Genomic DNA, 14117 nt, shown 5'->3' on the forward strand with positions numbered 1-14117 from the left:
TGGTGGTTTTACTCTTGAGAGTGTAAACATAATACCATAATAACATAATAAGAGTCCATGTTAACACTAAGGATTTTACAGTGAGTTAGGAAAGATATAAATTGGATATGCCTTTTGTCATAACCTCAAAGTGTGGCATACTGCCTTACACACACACACACACACACACACGCACAGTCACCGACTGATGAAGTGACACTGGTGGTTCCTTTTAGTTTTAAAGACCCCCGAGAATTAGGCCACGGACCCCCATAACTCTGAGAGTGTACAAGTGGAACCAAATGGACCCATTTGGTTCCATTTGTACACTGAGTTACAGACTAGATTGACTATCTATCAATCATTTAGTTGACTGATGAAGTTACAGAATTGTTCAGCCGGTTGGCCTAACAACGATTAGCCAATCACAGAGCAAATCATCCCTCCAGGCTACAGGATGTAGTCTATTGCAGTAACAACCTTTTCTTATCATTTGCAGGGCTCGACAGTGTGTGAGTATTTGCCCCTAAAACAAGAACAGTGTGTGAGTAAAGATTTCACTTGCACGTGCACTTAAAAAAAAGAAAGAAATACAAATCTTAAAAAAGTGCGTTGCCAATCCATGGCAAGGCACAGCCGGCCTGTGAACCAGAATGTTATAGGTTTGATTCCTATCCATTGTGTGAAAGTATCGACACATTTGGAAAAAATATATATATATTCTTTTTAAGTATTAAATATAAATCTTTCTCATGGGGGGCCCTGACACTACATCTTTTCACATGGGGGCCTTGACCTCAAAATGTTTTAGGTCCACAGATATCATAGATAGCACTAGCGATTTGTTTACATTCGACCGCATGGCTCATTTGCATAAGATGTTTACCGTATTGATTTGATCCCACTGTTGAGGGTTAGGGTTATGTTTTATATATTTTGTTTAAGACTTACAGTAGGCTGCCTTGCCCCACTGGAATACAGTGACTGATATGAATTAATAATATACTGGACCATACGTAAAATGAAGAATACCTTGTGATGTCGGTGACATTTTATTACAAATGAAAATAAAAATAAGAAACGGCGCAGTAACAATACATTTTCGTATAGCAGCAATTTTGCATGTAGGCCTACAATATAAATATATATTGTCTGGCGGAAACCTCATTATGGCCAAAACTGTTACTTTTCAGCATAAACATTCTGCGTTCGGAAATTACGCACCTGAGCACACTAAAAAAACTGCAGATTCAGCAAAAATAGCAAAAAAAAACAAGACTCGCGCAACATCATTTGGCAAGACACCATCTCCCGTTTACTTCCTGTATCTGCATAGTCTCGCGTAGCTTTCTGCGTGAAGTGGGCGGACGCCAACCTGCTTCCGGTCTCCGAAAAAGGCGTCCGCCCACTTCACGCAGCTAGCTACTGTACGCGAGACGCGAGACTATGCAGATACGGGAAGTAAACCGGAGATAGTGTGTCTTGCCGATTTTTGTTGCGAGAGTCTTGTTTTTTTTGCTATTTTTGCCAAATCTGCTGTTTTTTTAGTGTGCTCCGGTGCGTAATTTCCGAACGCAGAATGTTAATGCTAAAAAGTAACAGTTTTGGCCATAATGAGGTTTCCGCCAGACAATATATATTTATATTTATATTGTACATGCAAAATTGCTGTTATACGAAAATGTATTGTATTGTTTGTATTGTTGTAAAATGTATTGTTTTTAAGGACTTTCAAAAAGCGTTAAGCAGAATGGGGTCCGGGGACCCCCAGGGGTCCTTGGGGGGGTTCCAGGGGGTTCCCAGCTAAATATTATTAAATATGGCTCTTTTATAGCTACTTTTAACTTTTTAATGGATCCTATCTATGTAAGTAAAACCTGATAAAAGTGTCAAACTCCCAAAATCCACCAGAATACTGGAAATTACAACTACTCTGTTAAACATTTCCTGGGGGGTACCCCCAACGTGGTCAAGAGCAAAATCTCCTGTTATCGGACGGTCTGAGGTTGGCAGGTATGCTGCATAGTGAGCCGAAGGTTACAGGTTCAAGACCCGATTGCTGCAGTATGATCCTGAGCAAGACATACTCTACTGCAATTATTTGGTAATAATATTGGTACTTTTACTTGTAACAAAGTATTTCTACATTGTGTGCTACTATTTTCTTAAGTACACAATGTGACTACCTTTTCCACCACCGCTGGTAATAACAGAGAAACAGAGCATTATAAATCTCTGAACTTTTAAAGGAGTACAATTCTAAAACTATGAAACATTTCAAAGATTCCTTTTCAAGCAAACATGTCCACATTAAGATGAACATTTTAAAGTTTGAATGGGGGTTCTAGGTGTAAGCATGTAGGACTAGTAGCCTGCCAAAGTTTGTACTTTTTTCCCTTTAAATGTCCATTGCCACATTGACAATGCATTGGGCGCTTAAAGTTAAATATTTCAAAAACTACAAATCATTTCAAAGTAAAACATCTCAAGGATGCATGTCCACAGTAAGGTGGAAATTTTGAACTGTGAATGGAGTTTCTAGGTGAAAGTATGAGGTCTGAGGTTGGCAGGTATGTAGAAAAGACAAAATAGCTTCTCCTTTGGGCTTATTCTTATGCTCTCTCCCTGGCTGTTGCAATTTCCCATTGTAAACACTAGATGGCAGTCTCCTTCTTCTTACACAAAGATACAGTTCGTTTGTAATACTGTTCAGAATCTAAGGGGTGTGGTATAGAATGCTTATGTAGCTAATTCATTGCATTATGGATATGGAAGAATAGAATGAAACAGACTAGAACACAAGCATAGAAATAACTTTACACAGACTTGCATAGCTAAATATCAGCTCCACCATACCTGGTTAAAGGTTTGTTCTGTAGGCTGGAGGTGGCTCTGTACTGTAGATGTCAGCTGTCCTGGCGGGGGGAGGTCAAACTGAACAAAATTGTGGCGGTCCCCCCTGCAGGTTGAACCTGCAAGGTCAAACTTCACCATTATACAAACTGGCAATCTCCCCAGACCATGCCTAACACTCACCTCCGCATCTATCACCACCAGGCAGGGGTAGAAAATAGTCGGCAACACCTAGAGCATGAATGAGCATTTTGATTTGCTTGCATGTTGGAAAATGCCATATAAATCATGAAGAATAAGCACCGTAAAAGCCTTCCACCCTCACTCCTCCCATGCTTCCTTCCTTATCTTCCTCTGTCTCTTGCAATTTTTCAATGACTTCACCTTCAACATCATTCAGACATAATTCCCTTTCCCCTCATTATTGGGTCTGTCACCAGGTATCCATCCATTTGTCAAGTTAACTTTACGTTAACCTTTGAACATAATAAAATGTTAACTACAGAAGTGTTTCCAAATAGACTGCCAGAACATCTTGTAGCCACATTAGAAAACACATCCATGAGATTTATGAGAACAATTACAGTAGTATTGGGCAAAATGACCGCAGAAAATACAGTAGGTTATTATTTATTCAACTAATCAATTTCCATCACTATTTTTTTCATACAGGGGAGGAACACACTTACACATCAAGAAAGCACAAAAAACATTTTCTATGATATTGTGGAAATCAAAATTGGTGATACAAATATGTATGTTTTATAGAAATGCTTGGATGGCAGCTTATAGCTTATCTCATCTACCTTTGCCTGCAAACTCCTCAGCTTCTATCTCAGTGTAATCTCACTTCCACGCTCACTCTCCACTTATTCAATTCCTCTTTCTATATATCTATGCCTGGTGCCAGGCGGAGGGATCTGCTTGATCCCTCCGCCTGGCACCCCCCCCCACCCCCTCATAATTTCCACCCTGTCTTTCTCTCGTCACCTTCCTTTACCTCAAAACCCCATTATCGCCCTCCCAAAGATAGCTTCACACTTGAGCCAAATTTATGTTCCGTCGTATGATGGTGGCGTGCACCAAGGATCTCACAAGCTCCCAAGCGTCGCTTGTGAGCTTGCAGATCGGCTATTTTTGGTGCAAAAAATTATAAATTATGATTTACTAAACGTGTCATTCCCTCTTCCCACATTCTCTACCTCTCCTGCTCTGTACACAGTGGAAATATGTATTAAACAAACAAACAAAAAACACAATGTGAGATGTCACTTCTACTCTGCCTATGACACCAGGACCATGATACTGACACCAGGATACTTGGTCAGTATGCTGGTGTCAGTATCCTGGTGTCGTTATCAGGGTCCGTATCATGGCCAGTATCCTGGTGTGTGGTGTCAGTATCTGTATGTCTGTACCCCAAAAGTAGACCAATCACAGCTCATGCTGCTACGTGCATGACACCACAGGAAAGAAAGTTTGTCTATGTGCATTAGTGTGGTGTTGCCACTGAACACCACATTGTGATTTGCGCTGCTTCATTCACAAAATGAACCGGACAGGGAGGTCCTGGCAATATTAGCCGCTGTGTCCTGTTCAAAACAGACAACTCTCCAATTTCTCCTTCTGTATCCTTCTTCAAACCCACCTGCAGTTGCCTTCCTTTATGCTTATACTTGGTTGCATGGCAAAGTTGTGCACCGAAAAGGCCGATCTATCCGATAGATTGGATATTTTCAGTGTGTGACACCTGCATAACTAAGTATAATTCAGGTTTTATGCCCCTCTCTCTGTTTTTCTCTTCTCCTACCTCCACCAGTGATCTTTTGCATCAATACAGCATGGAGCCTGCATAATTTAAATCATCTTTAACACATGCACAGCAGGTGATGGCAGGTTTCGTGTGTGTAAGCATACGCACACACACAAAAAACTGCACACTGAACAATGCATGGTGTGATGCATTTTTTATACAGAGTCTCTTCCTGTTTCATTATTCACTACTCCGGATGAGACAGGGTTAACCTTTGAACTGGCTCTTGTTTTACAGCTTCATCTGGCATTTATTGGGCTATAACTGGTTCACTTCGAGGTACATTACCTGCAGTATCTTAATGCTATGTAGTGGCTCATTATGTGTGACTATTTGTGCGTTTGTGCAACATGGCGTGCATGTAACCAACTCTTCTTCATGGCGGGGCCGGCCGCCTGGGTAGTGGGCTTCTTCCTCCAGGCTCCGGCTGTCCCCACCCATCAGGCAGGAGTGCAGCTCCTCTGCGGTTGCGAGGCTGGTGTCCAGTGGTGTAAAGTAAGTAAGTACTTGTACTCAAGTAATGTACTTAAGTACAATTTTGAGGTATTTTTTTACTTTACTGGAGTATTTCCAAATTACAATACTTCTAAATATTGTACTTTTACTCCACTACAATTATTTGAAAACTTTAGTACTAGTTACTTTGCGGATATTAATTATTATATTATAAAACATACATTAACCACTTTAGCCATATTTAATACGTAGGCTATTTGAAAATAGCAGATCTACAAGCTCACAAAGCGTCGCATTGTGAGCTTGTAGATCTGCTATTTTCTGACATTTTAGTACTTTTACTTTTGGTACTTTAAGTACATTTTGATACCAATACCTTTGTACTTTTACTCAAGTAATTTTTTTATTCCGGACTTTTACTTGTAACGGAGTATTTCTACATTTCAGTATTGATACTTTTACTTAAGAAAAACATCCGAGTACTTTTTCCACCACTGCTGGTGTCCCTCCTCAGCTGGTCCACGTAGGTCAGCCGCCTTCTCCCCCGCAAGGCAGTCAGTCCCCTCTTGGGCTCCCACAGTATAGTCAGGCAGGCGGCAAGCTCAGCCTGTCGGACACAGAGTCCAGCAAACCTTGACGTTGTCTGTTACTCAGCATGTCGTCGTAAAGGTTAATGTTACGTAAAAGGTCCTGCCATGAATGTGTCAAGGGCCATGCTCAGCTTGCGGGTATAGCTGCTGTCTAGTGACTCCCCGGGCCTTGGTCGGGAGGGTCCAGTAGGTCTCTGAACCGTACAGTAGGACAGACTCAATTGTTGAGAGAAACAGCAGTCATTTTTAGAAGATGATCGTATGCAGCCCATATTAAAAATTAAATTGTAATAAGGCACGTTTTTTTTCAATCATATTAGCAGCATGTTAGATATTATATTGGTTGCCCCAGCCCCAGCCATAGTGCTACTATAGGCATGTGCTTCTGTAAGCCAATATGCAGAGAAATTCTACCTGGGGGATGAAACCCTAGGATGATTTTGTCATTTTTTTCCCGGTTCAGGTTGAAAAACCACAGCAGGGTAAAAAAAAACATGGCAGGCTGCATAGGACTGACTTTACAGTGATGTAAGCAAGTTGAAGCAACACAGCTGCAACTAATCAACTAATAACGTGTGTGCTAGATTTAGATGTGTCAATGAGCATCAAATGTATTGTTGACTATTGTCTATGCTTGATGGCTCTGGGTACATGTAAATCTAGCACACCAATTATTAATTAAATCGCCTGCATCTGTGTTGCTTACTACCCTGCCATGTTTATACCCTGCTGTAGTTTTTAACCTGAACTGGAAGACAAACGTCAAAATTAGACTAGGGATCTCAGACATATGCATTCACTGCATGGGCCTCACAACATGTCAGGGCCTATAGCGTAGGAACCAATCAGATTAAATATAGTTTCGTACTGTGGGCTTGTTAAAATCAGTGGGGGACAAAGCATATACTCCAAGTAAATACTCTATAAGTATAGTAATAAGTATTCAAAAGTACAAATTACGAAGTACATCTTCAGAAATTGTCTATGCCAAATCTCTTCCCCAAAAATAACCGATCTACAAGCTCACAGCGTATCACATTGTGAATTGTTGTGAGATTGTAGATCTGCCATTTTTGGCGAATGTTTGCCTATTATGACATGCTCAGAATAGGGACACTAGCGTTTAAGTGGTTTTCATCTTCTCAGTGTCTACTTTGAGGCATTATAAACAAACATTTTCAAACTATTTACCCAAAATTCTACATTTAAGAAATATAAAAAAACAGCAAATCTACAAGGGAGAACTCATTTACCTTTATATTCACAGCATGTGACAGTGTTATCAGGATGACTCTCTACCGTACAGATTCCTTGCTTCAGAGGACCCCAGCTGATTAGAAAACCCTCACCTCCGTCTTTGCTATAGACCAACAGGTCACATGAGCACTTATTACCATGGTGACAGACAGATTATTCTGTGTCTTAATGAATAATAATGTAAGTAATGTCACAGGGGCTCGTTAACCAATCGGGGTGTCGGGATATGTCTCGTTAGCCAATCAGAGGATTCAATTAGTCATTCTCTCTCAGCGGTAATAAATGAACTTGCTTTTGGGCACATGGCTCTTTATAGTTCATTATCACATCCCATTCTGGCACGCACAGCCTGAGCAGTTAATAAGATTGACGGTGCAAAAGCTCATCTCCATTTAGACCAAGAAATGAAGGAGGAATGTGGGAGCGAGAGCAGGGCCGTGATAAGGGTTCCAGAGATGGCAGCATGTTAGTCACTGATGCCTTCATGAAAAATTACAATAGCTTGTTTTCAGCTGTGCAACTGTCAATGCATTGCTTTACCAAATCTCATTATCTCAAGACTGTACATTGCAATGTCATGTACAGAATTAAAAAAACAGCAGGGGTTGTGTTTCTGATTTTATTTTATTTTCTTTTAATGGTCGAAATTGCTCGTTCTAGTAGACATTATATTCAGGAGGATCTGTGTACAGTATATGCCTGTTTAAAATTGCTTGTAAGTTTGTATTTGTCAAAATATTAAAAAGCAATAAAAAAGATGAACTGAAATGTCAAAAAACTGCAGAGGTTATTTATTTTCAGTTGAGATCAAATTCTCTGGAGATCTTTTCCTTTTTTTCCCCCACTTTGTGGATCAGAAATGTTCAAAATGAAATTATTTGGAGATTTACACCGAAAAATAAGGTGGTACTGTCATTCACCAAGTGTAATGAGTCCAAATTTAACCCATTTGCCCAAATAGCAGATATGTAGATAAGCTATTTTACTATGTAGGATTGAAGTGGCTACGTCTCACATTTTGTTTTCACATATTTGGAGTGGAATGTGAAATTATGGAGTGGCCTACCAGCAAATGAATAAAGGGGATGAATTGAGAAAAAATAGCAGAGAGTAGCAGGGCACAGGCAGCAGAGATGAGGATGAATGGAGGAAGATTGAATTAGAGGATGAAATGAACCAGTCATCGGTGAAGTTGGACAATCCAATATCTTCTCCACAGCCATCCATCACAGTGCCAAAGAAAATGTCTGAAAGGAGCACGCAAACATGTGTGTTCACGTGTGTATTGTATGAGCACATGCACGCACACATATTGTCAGTTATTTTCAACGGATTCCAATGTAAATTGCTTACCCATGAGTGTATGTATATTCAAATGGATTCCAGAGAGAGTTGCGTACAGTAGAAATCTGTAGAATTAGACATGCCTAATTAGCCTCATCCTGGAAAATACCTCCTCCACACTCACACACACACACACACACACACACACACACACACGCACACAAACACGCACACACGCACACACACACACACACACACACACACACACACACACACACACACACACACACACACGCACACACACACACACACAGCATCAGAGGGGCCTTATGGTCTAATTGAAGAAAGATTATATGGCATTACAATGACAAAGTAGGCATGCAAAAGAGACAATGTTCTACATGTGTTCGTAAATATTAGCGTTGATGCAGTCCTGTGAGGGCTTTTGTGGACAGTAGGCTATGTACAGTATGCTGCAGAAGGCTCAAACACATGCTTATTGAGTGACAACAGGGTGGGCTAGGCACACTCAAGATTTCCAACAAAAAACAATAGTTTATTTAGACAAACATATGGCGTTAAGAACAGCAAATGGGCATTCCGAGGCGCAGTGGTTTTCCCCAAGTTGTTTTCTGAAATAGTGCATCATGTTACTGGGCAACAAATTTCAAGCTGAGAGAATGTGCTCTCCTTGGCTCCATTGGTCAGGCGCCAGTGTCATGATGTCACATCTCCATATTTGAGCATAAGTTTCAACCCAAACCAACCTCCAATGACTTAAAGGCTAATATTTGTTTTAAATGTACATACAGTATTTAAAAAAGTATAAAAGATACTACATTTGAGAAACATATTCAGGGACAAATCGTGTTTCTTTTCACATACAGTGAATTATGTTTTATAGTTTTTTGAACATTTTGAAATGTTATAATGGTAAGTCAATAGTTTCTGATTAGGCTGAAACCGTGCCCAAATGTGGGATCTTATGAATATACATCATCTGACTGACATCACTAACCTGACTCAATACAATACAGCCTCCGCAGGACTGTCGCATGTTGGCGCCTGCGCGTCGTAGCGCCTGTCCCGTCAGTCAGTGAGTGAGGCCGGTGTATCATGGCGACTTACATGGAGATCCTGAAGAGAGAATTCCCTCACATTGACATCGAAGTGTTCGACTATATCACAGGTGTGTTGGGAAGTGGGGGCGCTGACTTTGAGGATGGGGAGGAGCTCTTCGATGCGGTTGGTGGAGTCCTACATGGATCGTCCTCTGACAACAAGAACGAAGATGACATCAGAGACATCTGTTTCCAGATGTTCGACACGCTTAAACTGACCTGCAGTGACAGATCTCACCACCAGGTCAAGCTGGACACACCAGTCCAGCTGTCCCAGATTTCTACTCCAGACGTGTCAGCAGATCAAGATGTCCAAGGTATCTGGATGGTGAAGAGGGGTCAGAATACGACAGTGGATGCAAAGAAGTTGGGAAAAGCAGAGGCCAAACTGAAAGCCAAACATGAGAGGAGAAATGAGAAAGATTCATCAAAGCCATCCACCCCTCTGGTTTTGAAGGAGGCGTCAGCTAGTCAGGCCAGCAACAAGAAGGACACTCGAGTCGACACATTGGGGAAGAATCATAGCTATGACATCCGCATCGAGAACTTTGATGTTTCCTTCGGCGAGAGGTCCCTCCTGCAAGGGGCAGAGATTAGCCTGGCATTGGGCCGGCGCTACGGTCTGATAGGTCGGAACGGGCTGGGTAAGACGACCCTGCTGAAGATGCTGGCCAATCGCAGCCTGCGCGTCCCCGCCCACATCTCCATCCTGCACGTGGAGCAGGAGGTTGCCGGGGATGAAACGCAGGCGCTGAACAGCGTGCTGGAGAGCGACACGTTGAGGGAGGGGCTACTGAACGAAGAGAAGCAGCTGAACGCTCGCATCGCCAACGGAAGTGCTGAAGGGACGGAGACCGTTCGACTGACTGAGGTTTATTCCAAGCTGGAGGAAATAGAAGCAGATAAGGCTCCTGCCAGAGCGTCAATTGTCCTGGCGGGTCTGGGCTTTTCTCCCAAGATGCAACAGCAAACCACCAAGGAGTTTTCTGGAGGCTGGAGGATGAGGTTAGCATTGGCCAGAGCTCTGTTTGCGCGACCTGATCTCCTGTTACTTGATGAGCCTACCAACATGTTGGATGTCAGAGCCATTCTGTGGTTAGAGAACTATTTACAGACATGGCAGAAGACCATCCTGGTCGTGTCTCACGACCGTAACTTCCTCAACGCCGTGGTGACGGACATCGTACACTTGCACTCCCAGCGACTAGACAGTTACCGCGGCAACTACGAGAACTTTGTTAAGACCAAAGAGGACCGACTGAAGAACCAACACAGAGAGTACGAAGCTCAGGTTCAATACAGAGAACACATACAGATGTTCATCGACAGGTTCCGGTACAACGCCAACAGAGCAGCTCAGGTTCAGAGTAAACTCAAACTGCTGGAGCGACTGCCTGAACTCAAACCTCTTGAGAAGGAAACCGAAGTGACTTTAAGGTTTCCAGATAACTTTGAGAAGCTGTCTCCTCCCATCCTGCAGTTGGACGAGGTGGAGTTTTATTACAATCCTGAAGTCAGAATGTTCCAAGGACTCAACGTCTCCGCCGACCTCGAATCGCGCATATGTATAGTTGGGGAGAATGGTGCAGGTAAAACCACCGTCCTCAAGCTGTTGATGGGAGAACTCACACCAGTTAACGGGACTAGACATTCTCACAGGAATCTGAAGATCGGTTATTTCAGTCAGCATCACGTAGACCAGCTGGATCTGAACGTCTGCTCTATAGAACTACTCCTCAACAAGTTCCCTGGCAGAAACGAGGAGGAGTACAGGCATCAGTTAGGAGGTTATGGCATAACGGGGGAGTTGGCCATGCGACCCGTTGCCTCCCTGTCTGGAGGACAGAAGAGCAGAGTGGCCTTCGCTCAGATGACCATGCCCTGTCCAAACTTCTACATTCTAGATGAGCCCACCAACCATCTGGACATGGAAACCATTGAGGCTCTGGCCAAAGCGCTCAACAAGTTCAAGGGGGGCGTGGTCCTGGTGTCCCATGACGAGCGTCTGATTTGCATGGTGTGTCAGGAGCTGTGGGTCTGCGAGAGCGGCAAAGTGAGACGAATCGAAGGTGGTTTCGACGAATACCGCGACATCCTGCACGAACAGTTCCGCAAGGAGGGCTACCTGTGATTAGTCAGGCCTTAACAGCCAATCAGCGTGCCCCGCGACCAGGCCAATTAGCACAGCCAGCCCGACAGGACAGGCCGACCGCCCAGGGTAGTTGCACCCCAATAAATCACTGCAAACCAAACCAAACAAAACTAGAAAAAGTGCTCCTCGGAGCCTATAGAGATCATGTGTACTAATTTGCGTGACATTTGGATAAAATCTGAAGGCTTAATTTAAAAAAAATTGTTTTACATAAGTCGGCCTCCTGGTGGCGCTATAAAAGGAAAATGTGAAGAATGCAGGGCAGATGTTTTTCCTTGGCCTCTAGGAAGTGTGCGTGCAAAGTTTTACACAGATCGGTGCAGTTATAGTTAAAAACGCAAATTGGCCTGTTATAGCGCCACCATGAGGCTGATTTTAAAACTTTCAAGTGACATTTCTTCCTCGGCCTAGTGGGAATGTGCGTGTGAAATTTCACAGAAATCGCAAGCTGCGTTCATGATTTGAAGCATTTTGTTCAAAACGGACCAATCCTGCAAACTTTGGGAGCCAATCTTAGCCAATTAGGATGGAATCTGGAAAATCGGACAGATCCGTGTTGATCACATGACTATAGAGATACTGTTTACCGATTTGTGTGTTTTTTTGGACAAAATCTGTAGGAGTAATATCCAAAAATTTGTTTAGCAAAAGTCGGCCTCATGGTGGCGCTATGACAAGCTCATCTGAAAAATGTGGGACAGAGGTTCTGCTGTGGCATCCAGGGAGTGTGTGTGCGCAGTTTCACAGCGACCGGGCCAACGATGGCGGAGATTAGCTGGTCGCAGACAGAAGGACGGACGGACACACGGACGGACGGACGGACGGACGGGGGGTAAAACATACTCTCTTGCCATGCCTTCGGCCTGGCGGAGACAATAAACTAAATCAATAATATCAAACACAACAGAAAGAGGGGGGGGGGGGGTTACCAGAACCACTGGGCGGCCGTCACCTGGTCCCAATCTGGAATGGATCCCCAGAACCAGGCCTGCAATAGAAACAGTAATTAATATCCAGTAGAGAAATATCTTAAAATGACCTACTTTTCTAATTGACAGTGGCGAAGGAAGGGTCAGGTATAGGCCTATGTGCCCGGTAATACCAAATAAACCAAGTAAACCACAAAACAAAAAATCACAAAATAATAAGGAAATTAATAAACAGATATTCAGGTGATTAAGCCAGGGTTTGGTGGACCGAGACGACAATGACTGGACCACAACCTTTAGACCATATTAGGCAACATCAACATGCACGGTTGTAGTGTGGTCCCACTTGTTCCAATCAATCACAGTAGCGGTCAAGGGAATGGGAAGAGTGCGTGTATACTGAAGCCCAGACTAGGGCTGACGTTCTCAATAGTCTAGCTATACACTCACAAAGCAGAGTACTAAGGAAGTAGGCTGTGAAACAAGTGTGTGAAGCAAGATTCTTCCATCTGGCGGAGTCAGGTTATGACATCACAGGCTGGCCACATGAAGTCCGAGATCTACATTGGAGGCACGCTGTTCCCATGTGGATCCCGAGATCCACATGATTTGATGCATATTCAGATGCAAATTAGGTGAATTGTTTATTTGCAGTAAGAACAGTATGACCTTGCAATTAGTCCTCACAGGAGCCATATCTCCCGCTTGTTTTGTACTTCTATCTACCAACCCTCCAATCCTCCAAACAGCATCTACAGAGCTACCACGGCCTGTAGGGAAATCACTGTTGTCCCCTTTAAGCCCAGTATGTTCTAATTTTTCTCATTATCTCCATAAACATGTTTGGAGAGACTTTTAAAGATATCATGGAGTTCAGTGGGTGATTGGTTTGCTTTTTGGTCCAATCCAGTCTCACATTCAAAGTTCAGTTAATAGAAATGCTTTATAGAAATTAATGTATTTGTGATACAGTCTAAAGATGTGATGTAACGTGTGCTAACATGTTAACGCCTCCATCTCAAGCTGAAGAAAGTCACCACATTTGTCTAAAATGACTAATAACTTAAGCATTTTATTTTTAAATCTCCGCCAGGCCGGAACGCCCATGGGCGGGGTTATGTTTTCGCTCCCATGAGTCTGTCTGTCCGTCTGTCTGGCCAATCGTCTGTCTAAAAGCAACGTCTGGGTGTGTGTGTGCGTGAGTGCGTGCGTGCGTGCGTGCGTGCGTGCATGCGTGCGTGCGTGCGTGCGTGTGTGCGCGTAACGTGACACACTCCCTGTAGGCCAAGGAAGCACCTAATATAAATTCATGCTCAATAGACTTTAGTTTTTCATTTCAATAAAGAGGTGAAGCAATAAACATACTGTAGCCTAATGCTGCATTCCTTTGCATATTAATGTTAGCATTCATTAATATGCAATTCAGTATACATTATTTATGTAAAGTCAAAATATTGCCTATAAAATTACACTTACCTTTCTAAGGACATTATATATTCAATTCATGATCTGTGGCTTAGGGGTCCTGCAAATGAAAACATTAAATTAATAAGTAATTAAGAGGGGAGGTGATTACCCTGAAACAGGTACAGAATGGCAAATACACTTTTCTTTTTTTAAATCTATTCTGGGGTTATTCAAATATTAATTTGTGCAATTCCTATGCACACCTCAATGTAGATT

The 14117-nt window shown here is 42.7% G+C and overlaps 1 protein-coding gene across 1 annotated transcript; it reads left to right on the forward strand.

Annotated features, from left to right (window-relative positions):
* Positions 1 to 9318: 9318 nt before the first annotated feature.
* LOC308093332 (ATP-binding cassette sub-family F member 3-like) lies at positions 9319 to 11484 on the forward strand (the record flags this gene model as incomplete). The annotated part of the gene is made up of 1 exon (XM_080439666.1): positions 9319 to 11484. Exon 1 carries the CDS (start codon positions 9349 to 9351, stop codon positions 11482 to 11484), a length of 2136 nt encoding a protein of 711 aa, XP_080295792.1. The 5' UTR covers positions 9319 to 9348.
* Between the last annotated feature and the right edge of the window lie 2633 nt (positions 11485 to 14117).

This window comes from Gymnoscopelus braueri (genome assembly GCF_963280865.1).
Source record: "Gymnoscopelus braueri genome assembly, chromosome: 10".
In the NCBI taxonomy this organism is placed as follows: Eukaryota; Metazoa; Chordata; class Actinopteri; order Myctophiformes; family Myctophidae; genus Gymnoscopelus; species Gymnoscopelus braueri.